Source organism: Syngnathus floridae, chromosome 10, assembly GCF_059516105.1.
Source record: "Syngnathus floridae isolate MCC-2025c chromosome 10, RoL_Sflo_1.0, whole genome shotgun sequence".
Classification (NCBI taxonomy): Eukaryota; Metazoa; Chordata; class Actinopteri; order Syngnathiformes; family Syngnathidae; genus Syngnathus; species Syngnathus floridae.
Genome location: NC_142422.1, coordinates 13,495,001 through 13,505,000, shown reverse-complemented (window position 1 = coordinate 13,505,000; position 10,000 = coordinate 13,495,001). Strand labels below are relative to the sequence as shown.

The 10,000-nt window shown below is 44.4% G+C and overlaps 1 protein-coding gene across 2 annotated transcripts in view; it reads left to right on the top strand.

Moving 5' to 3' along the window:
• Window positions 1-10,000, top strand: part of LOC148392609 (nectin-2) — a 74,041-nt gene that overhangs the window by 22,723 nt on the left and 41,318 nt on the right. For both annotated transcript variants that reach the window (XM_088386704.1, XM_088386703.1), the window contains exons 2-3: window positions 4,338-4,447; window positions 5,348-5,597. In XM_088386704.1, the coding sequence (XP_088242830.1) occupies window positions 4,338-4,447; window positions 5,348-5,597 (360 nt within the window). The remainder of the gene's footprint in view (window positions 1-4,337; window positions 4,448-5,347; window positions 5,598-10,000) is intronic.

Sequence of the window (10,000 nt, the reverse complement as noted above, 5' to 3'; positions counted from 1 at the left end):
CCGATGCCTGTTTTCTCAATTGACTGCTCCGCTTTTGCATGAGCGAACTTGTTTGGTGTGTTTGATCACGCCTGTGATTATCGCCGACCTACTCACGTCTGTGATGATGTTCGGTACGCCATCAGTCCCTCTCGTACTTCTTACTTCCTCTGCCCATTGGTAGTGTTAATGTAGCGCTGGATAACATTGAGTACAGTAGAGAGAGACGCCTGATCAAATATTTTGTTTGTTGTTAAATCATTTGATTGACTATTTCCATCCTACCTGTGTCTGTGTCACCTGTTATGCATTCCAATTCCTTCTAACGAGTGCTAACAGCCAAAATGATGAGATTAGACAGTGATGTTTTTTAAAAAAAAAAAAATGCAGTGCAATTGATATAGTGAGGGATAATAGGAGTTGAGATTGAAATAAGAGCAGTTTTCCTGGTATATGATGCCCCACTTTTTTTTTTTTGATGAAGCTGTCAGGTCATTTAAAGTGTCATAAATGTCATAAATGATCTTGTTTGGCATTTGCCTGCCACTGAAGCGGCTAACGTTGAGCAGAGCAAATGAGCGTGTGTGGTCTTGTGCGCGCTCGTCCAAATGACTCAATGAATTTCTAAATTTGGAGTGTGTTGGCGTGAGAAAAATGCGTCACCGCTAAGACACTGCCTGGGGCTTTATATATTTAAAAAAAAATAATAATAATTTGCGCAGGTTGTGGACCTGTCCCTATATAGTATTTGTTTTTCCTAATTGGTTTATTGTAACAAACAACAATTCCCTTCAGTCATCGGAGCATTAAATCAATGAATTTTGTAATAAAAACAAACAGCTGACCTGTCTATTAAATAAAAAAATAAAATAAATATTTGGCACGTGACATCTCTGGAGTTTATAGTAGGAAGCTGGTTTTTGAAGCTAGAGCACAAAACCATCTGACCCACTTGACCAGAGCACCCCCCTCAAAAAAAACAAAAAAAACAACACTTTTAGCATTTTAATCATATTTGTGGATGTTTGTGGCAGGCAATCATTAAGCTGCTGCTGCTGACATTCATTGTGTTCCCGCCTGCCCAAATTGCTCCAGCAGGCAACATGAAAGAAAAGCTCATCTCATTACCCGGGCGCCACCCTCGGCTGCCAGAATGGAGCTTGTCAAGTCATCGAGCTGCCCAGGTCCACTTTAATAAAACGGTTGGCTCTAGGGAGAACGGCAGAAAGGAGATTCCATCCATCGGGCCCCGATAGTGATAGCTCGCCTTGATGAAGCTGCAGAGCGGGTTGGTGAGCTGCCGAGGCCTTCCGTCAGATAGTTTTGGTGATGTTCTGTCCATTCGGATGTGGCGCGATAGTGGGGATCACGCCGAGGGCACGGGTGCCGTTAGACGTCAAAGTGTGTCTCGCAGGGAACAAGGATGGCTGATGCAGGTTTTGGATACAGACAAGCACAGTTGGTTTTGTAGCAGATCTCAGGATTTGGTTTCCTTGGTGTCCCAATTCCTCCTCCTAAATAAAACATACAGACAGTGAGCACATCCCTTTGGAACGTTAGAGAGCCTCGTTGTCGGCCGTGAGTGCGCATGCGTCATAAAAACTGAAGAATTGGAATAAGAACTGAAAGAGTCCAACCTTTTGTGAATGTGGAAAAAACAGAAGTAGGTGTTTTTGCCCGGCTGCATGTGCGTGTGTGCGTGTGCGGGATGACGAGCGATTTGCACAAGGTCAGGTGTGTGGGCGCTTTGCTCTGTTTCTTTCTTGCCGCGCCACCTCTTTCCACCGGGCCGTCTGACGAGCTCCATTTTTCACATCTTTTTTCTTTGTGGTCGCCTTATTTGTGGCTCTTTTGTCCCCGCGGCTGTCTGTCGTTAACCTTGTTTATGGCGTTGTCTTCCCCTCCTCTCGTCCTTCGCTTCCTGCGTCACCTCTTCCCTCCTTCATTCCCTATTCCTGGAACAGCGTTCTTTTCGCACCCTTTCACCCCCTCCTCATTTTCCTCTTCACATCCCAATGGCTGGAAATATGCAAATGTCACTGTGAGAAGACAGAGGATCAGGGTGGCCTGTTGTGAACGTTTGCGTAACCGTCGCTGACAGAACTTGCCGGCCGGAAGCTGTTGGGGGCATCCGTCTGTGTTGACGGCATCACTCGTCTTTGGTGCCCCCCATTTGTTCCCGTACCCTTGAAGCGCCCCTTTTTTTTCTTCTCCAGTTCCCTCCACGAGACTCGTCTGCCTTCCCCTATCTTCATATGAGCGCCGCGCTCTAATTATTTCTACTGTCAATTCTTCTTTCCAAATGCCGTATGCCTTGCCCACTTGAAGCCTTGAAGGTAGGGCAACCATCGGAAAGGCTTTTTGTGCATCTTTGCCCACGTGCAGTATTCATATCCTCGAGGCGGCCGAGGACGTCTCTTCTCGAGAGTTGACCGGCTTTGGCTCTGCTCTACTTGCTCGGCAACGATGGCTGAGCCCTTGCGTGACTTGCGGGCGGTGTCCGTCCCTCTGTCTTGAAGGCCAACCTGGCCGACGGGACGCCCATCTTGTGTGCCAACTGGCACGGATCCAGTCTTTGAAAATCTTTTTTTGTGGTCCTTGTATCGCAGTGGACACATCATACATACATACACGCTCAAAATCAAAAGTCTTTCAGCCTAATGCTAAGCATGAATTGTTTATACTTTGCATCCACGGTGCAGCGTAAATGCCAAAATGGAAATCGGAAAATCACCGTTGTCAATCCAAATGGCCGCCGATGCCGAGTGGAGCAGCTTCCGTGTCATTTTTTTTCTTTGAAATGACATTTGGTGTGGCAGTCCCTCTAATCAAGACGTGTAATGAAGCGCTTCGTTTTGCGGCGACTTAAGCGCAGGTCTCGGTCCCAGAGCTAATTTGGGCCAAGTTGGAGTTGATGGACGCGAGCCTCCTCTCCCGTATGATAGATGCAAAAATCACAATCGCGGAGCCTTCATGCGTAGGAATTTGTCCGGCATAGTGAGCAAGCTCGCCCGGTGCTTGTCCAAAGGGGTACTCTGTGGCTTGCGAGCGTATTGCAAATTGGGCCGGTCCCCGGGAGAGCTGCTGTTATTCTGGGAAAAGCCTTGTTTTTCTCTTATTTACTCCCCATCGCTCGTATTGATATCGCACGTCTCCCCAGAGAAGAAAAGGTGTGCGCTTTATTGCTCGTCAAAAAGAAAGACAGCAATGCCCTTTTCCTGTTCTCTCCTAGTCGACGGCTTTTCATTCTTGCCGGTGTTGTGTCGATGATATTAGTTACAACACGACAGCGGCTCAACACCGACTGGTCCAACCGGATCGACCGGTAATTGTTTACGTGAAGGGGGGAATTAGCTTCCGCCGGTGCGTGCGAGTATCGAGAGCGAGACGTGCGCTCATCAATTAAGCCCAATTGAAATGGGGAACGATTTCGGGTCTCATGCGAATCGAGCGGAACAGTTTCCCCTATTTACATTTCTCAATGTTACCGTGGAGCCAGTAAAAAAAACGAAGTGCTTTTCTCTGCTTTCCAGTCTGGATCAGCTGCCAGGAAATCATCAACTCAAACTTATTCAAGCACCCGAATAGCATGCTGGAACATCTAAAAAAAAAAAAAACTGAATCATGTCGTAAATGTTTTAATCAAACATTACTCTGTCAATTTATTTTGTGCATAAATCAAAGAAAAAAAACTCACCCCCATACAGGAAATATATAAAAAATAATGATCAATTTGACCGTTTGAAGCTTTTAGCGTCACCTACGGGATTTGAGCAGAACTGCAGTTCAGTGTTCAGCGCAAGACCCCTCAGCTTTGACTTTCTGTTGCAAGTGGTTAACTTGCATAGTGCGAGTCGGATTTCAAAACTCATCTAACTGTGTGTACATTGAGTACACACACGCGCCAGCTGCAGAAATTTGAGGTTGCCTCTGTGCAGGTAATCCAGTTTTTCTTGAAACAGGTGCCATCTTGCTGACACGTACTTAATGGCGGCTTACTCATACAAATAATTACATTTTGACAGAAACCCGGATTACACTCGCACGCGCACACATACGCACAGCGGCTGCAGATTGTCGTCCCGAAGCTCCAGCGCTCACTTTCTGGCATGTTTATTTTACCTCCTTGGCGGAACTGCGTGGCTATCGGCAAGTCGGAGGCAATGGAGCGGCGAGACCCTCTGGATGATTGACGACAGCTTTTTTGTCGTCACCTTGCCATATTTTGTTTTTTTCAATTTAGTTTTGCCCGCTGTGTCCACGCAGGCCATCATTCGAAGCCCCTTGGCCTCCTCACCAGTGTTGACGCTTATCTGTTCCTCATGTGTGAGCGTTTCCTTTGGCTTTGTGTGTTTTAGGGGCGTCCGGGCAGCGAGTGAAAGTGGAGCCGGAGGTGCTTTCCTACCCCGGCCAGACAGTCAACCTGCGCTGCGCCTTCACCGACACCACCGATATTCAGCTCACCTTGGTCAGGCAGGATCCTCACGCTCACCTTGGCTTTGCGTGTCCCAAAATATATTTTCGACAGAGGCAGGATCCTCACGCTCACCTTGGCTTTGTGTGTCTCAAAACATATTTTGGACACTCTTTACTTTTTTCTACTCCCTCAAGTTTTGGAGATTTTTTTTTTGTCATGTTCTAATTTGCCGATTGATCGGATCCTCAAAATAAGGCATTACGGCAAATGGAACCACGTTCTCTGCTGCCTTGGTGATTTGTTAATAATTCAACGTTAATCAGCATATATGGCCAAATTTTATTTTCAATTTTTGTTCCAATATTGAATTATTTGGATCTTCCGGGCGACTCTTTTTACCTCCTCTTTGTGTACCCGCTTTGGGTTGATTTGGATGAATTCTCTCGTAGTCCCCCTCCAAAATGGCCGACTTCCTGGATCGTCTGGGGCTGCTTCTGTACCAAAATGAAAATTGGGCTCAGGCCTCGGCAGTCCCTGGTGTCGAGTCCCTAAAATGACGGCATCATTGTATCTCCTCATGCTGATTTGTAGCAATGGTTTGGCTGCAGTCACCATTGTCAGCGGAAGGACGGCTGTGGGATCGGCGCCGGCTGCCTTATTTGCCCCCCCCCCCCCCCCCCCCACATTAAATTTTAATCAATCAAATCATTGCTCATGGAAATAATGCCAAGGCTACTCATAGATTTTTTCATCACATTTGGGCTTAGCGTTTGACGACAGCAAAGAAACAATGCTAATCTTCGTTTAGCTTGAGGGGATTGAGAATGCTAATGGGCACACTCCTTGCCCGCATCTCAATCAAGCGGAAAGTTTCTGGGAGTAGCTGATTGTGTGTGTGGTGCTTGGGATGGCGTGCTGCTCCTGAAAATGTGCGTGCCTCTGCTTCCGCAGGTCACATGGATCTACAAGCCCAAGGAGGGAGGGCGGGAGAACATCGCTGTGTTGCACCCCAAATATGGGCCCACCTACCCCGAGTCTCCGCTGAAGGAGCGGATCAGCTTCACGCAGGGCCCCCCCAACATGGACAGCCCCTCCATCCAAATTAGTGACGTTCGCATGACGGATGAGGGCGAGTACATCTGCGTGGTTGCCTCCTACCCCGGCGGCAACAAGCAGGGAATCACCCAACTGGTCATGCTCAGTAAGTCTCCAAAGACACTATTGATCACAGTGTGATTGACATTCCACCTCAGAGTTGCGCTGTAAGAAAGATTAAAAGGCTGCAAAATACTTGGCGGGTGTCGATGATGCGTCTGCCGAAGTGCGTTGCCAGCATGAGACTGTAATTAAGAGTCGAGTCGGTGTACCGTATTTTCCGGACTATAAGTCGCTCCGGAGTATAAGTCGCACCAGCCATAAAATGCCCCAAAAAGTGAAAAAAAAAACATATATAAGTCGCTCCGGAGTATAAATCGCATTTTGGGGGGCAATTTATTCGACAAAATCCCACACCAAAAACAGTCATGAACGAGCAACAACAGGCTAAACGATAGGTATGCTAACGTGACAAACACAAACAAAGAGCTGAGAACGGGCCTGATGTAACATATAGAGTGATTAAGGACAACTATTACATGAATAACATGTTTATAAAACCATTGGTGTCACTCCATTAAATCCATCGATCATTCGATACGATAGCAACAGGCTAAACGATAGGTATGCTAACGTGACAAACACAAATGAGGAGCTGAGAACGGGCCTGACGTAACATATAGAGTGATTTAGGACAACCATTACATAAATAACATGTTTATAAAACCATCGGTGTCACTCCAATTCATTAAATCCATCGATTGTTCTTTGTCAACAATGGCTGCGCGCGGCTGAGGGCGCTTGCACTTCAAAATATTCCACAGGCTCATATAACGATAGATAAACTATATTTCAAATAACTATAATTTAAGCAATACTATTATCAAACCATCCGTGCACTTTAAATCCATTAAATCCATCGATCAAATTCCTCGTTCTTTGTCAACATCGCCGCGCGTGCGCCCTGACGTCAGCCTCGTCTTTATTCCACAGATCTAGTATATAACTATATTGTAGCGTTAACAAAGTACAAGGATAGACGTGGGTTTGGTAAACGGCTCTTTATTCCACAAAACAAACTTCCAAGCGTGTGGCGGCGTGGACTTCCAGAGACGATAGCTCCATGGCAGAGGACCGTGCGTGCGTAATGGCCATGTACGCGCCCCATGCACCGTTCGCGGACAGCCACTCGACCGAGCGCCGGCCCCCGACTCAGTAGAGTAGGACCGGGCGTGCGTAAAAGCCATAATAGTTTTTCAAACCTTCTATGTCACTCCAAATCCTTAATTCCTTTAAACTCTTTGTCCTCCGTGTCACTTAGAAATGATCACCGCTAATGATGCCGGTCGTCCTTACGTGGGTCGCGCCGCGCGGTGCCACTGACGTCACTTGAAATAGTAATCCATTGGTACATCACGGTTCTCCAAACTTTCTTTCTGCTGCTCGATTACTGTTTTCAGCTGCATATTTTACAACTTGAAGTTTGTAACTTGCAAAATATGACTTTCTTTTTGGTGCCATTTTTCTTAACCCCACCCAGTTGATGAGTCACGGCCAACGGTGAAATTTAAAGCGCCCTCATCCAGTTTCATCTGAAAATATATATTTTTTCAGATGTAGTTTTTTGTTTTGTTTATTTGGTTGTTTTATCAAAGACAAACTCTGCTTTATTGTCGATTTTTTTTTTTTTTTTTCTCATATACCAAGACACACAAAGAGATTGAAATTACGTTCCCACTATCCCTCGGTGAGATAGTACACATATCCATACAAGCAACACAAAAAAACCCAAGAAGGCATAAACAATGAATAAATAAGAGTGTTGAATAAATGATAAATAAACAAATAATAAATAATAATAATAAATATAAGAGGAGCAAACAGACAGTGGACTTGGATATGGTGCTTTAAAGTGTTAATTGCTTTATTTGATGTTTTCTCTATTTTTTTATGTTTTGAATATGTTCAAGATAAAGATATAAAAGCATGTTAAGTGATCAACTATACTAAAAATAACATGGGAAGTGGTCAACTATACTTTTAAGTGATGTCTTAATGATCAAGTAAAAATTTGTGAAAAAAAAACATACACAAGTCGCTCCTGAGTATAAGTCGTCCCCCCCACCCAAATTATGAAAAAAAAACGCGACTTATAGTCCGGAAATTACGGTAATTAAGAAATACAACATCTTTACTCACTTCTAAGCTTTGGAGCCAAGGGCATAATAATCCATCAATCAAAACTGATGAATTTGGTCACGCAATGAACCATTGACAAAACAATCGCCGGCGCCTTGCCGTGTCCTCAACTGCAAGCGGCGAATTTGCTTTTGGGCTCAAGTACTGCATTTCTTGTCAAGTTGCTCACGTTTGCATTTGGTCCAGTGTCCCTCGCGTATCCTCTTTCCAAATTCTAGGCCATGGATTCATTGCCATTTTAAGTACTGTTGTCAGATCAATTGTGTTCTGGAAGCGTCGGTCTAACCCAGACGTGAGCAAACTACGGCCCGCGGGCCACATACGGCCCACGGGGCTGTTTAATCCGGCCCACGGGGCCGTTTAATCCAGCCCGCCAAACCTGAATAAATTGTATATTATTAAACTTTTTTTTGGGTCATTTTCCCTGCAATTACTATGTTTCCCCAATAGATGGGGAAGCGCCCACCTGCGCATTCACTCCCGGAAGTGCGTGTATGTACTAAGCAGTACAAACCTGGCGCATTCCGCACTCTATTTCCATCAGTGCCGAATTTCGAGTGTGGGCTGTGACGTCAGCATTCTCGTAATACGTGCGCTGAGCCTTCAGATACAGTTTTATGCTAATGCCACCCACAAACCTTCCCCTGGAATCCTTCCATTAAAATGAGTGGCCCGAGGAAAAGAAAGGTGGACACTGAGTGACGAGTGTTTAAAAAAAGAGTGGACAATTTGGCTCGACCTACATCTGTGAGCAGACAGACGTTCAGCCACATGAACGTCAACAAAGCCCGTCACAGATCTAGGTTAATGGACCGACACCTCGGCTCTATCCTAAGAATTACCACAACAAATTTTACTCCAGACCATGATGCGCTTGCAAAAAAGGGAGACCAACAATACTAATGATTTCCTTATTACTTTATATAGATGTATTCTTTCACTGATTCTTCAAGATGATGTATTTGGTCAGAATGTTTGCTGTTTGATGTGATTTCGCCTTAGATAAACATATTTCGTAAATCTGACCTGCAGGCGCTGAAGTGATGGAAACTATTATTCATTATAACAGTGTCGTATATAATGAGAATCACTAATAGTAGTTTTTTTGGTGAAATATATTTTTAATGCTGTTAATAAATGCATTTGTTTTCAAAAAGTCATTTCTATTACCGTAATTTTTGGACTATAAGTCGCGGTTTTTTTCATAGTTTGGGTGGGGGGGCGACTTATACTCAGGAGCGACTTATATGTGAGTTTTTTCGCAAATTTTCAAAATTCAAAAATCCGTGATGTAGTGAAACCGCGATAAACAAACCGCGATGTAGCAAGGGATTACTGTCATTTGACCTGCAAGTGACGTCAGCAGCGCGACGGTTGTTTACATAAAGACAAAGGATTCTATCACGGGATGACGAAGATGACGAAGGGCCCCACGTTTGAAGGATTTAATGATTTGGAGTGACACAAGGTTTGAAAAACGTATTTGTCATAGTTATTTGATATATTTTATTTCGTGTGTATCGTTACAGTTCAGTAGTTGTTGACTCATTGAACTCTTGTTTTGTTAAATAAAGAGCCGTTTACCAAACCCACGTGTTTCCTGGTACTTTAACGCTACAATATAGTTGTATACTAGATCTGTGCGGCGCGCACGCGGCGTTGTTGACATAAAAGACGAGGAATTTGATCGATAGATTTAATGATTAAGAGTGACACAGATGGTTTGATAATATTGTTGTTATATGATAGTTATTTGAAATATACTTTATATATCGTTATATGGGTCTGTGGAGTAATTAGAAATGCAACTTACGAGTCCAACGGCATTGTTTACAAAAAGGACGATCGATGGATTTAATGAATTGGAGTGACACAGATGGCTTGATAAACGTGTTATTTATGTAATACTTATTTGAATAACTCTGAATGTTACTCAGGCCCGTTCTCAGCTCCTCGTTTGTGTATATGTCACATTAGCATACCGTATCGTTTAGCCTGTTGTTGCTGGTTCATGTCTGTTCTTGGTGTTGGATTTTGACAAATAAATTTGTCCCAAAAGTGCGATTTATACTCCGGTGCGACTTATATATGTTTTTTTTTCACTGTATTGTGCATTTTATGGCTGGTGCGATTTATACTCCGGTGCGACTTCTAGTCCGAAAATTACGGTACTTCACACAAACACGACATCCATCTGCTCCTGGTTCAGCCCCCGGGTCAAAATTTTCGAACCAAATTCAGCCCGCCAGTCAAAAAGTTTGCCCACCCCTGGTCTAACCTAACGCTTGCGCCCCCTCATTAATCCAAGCT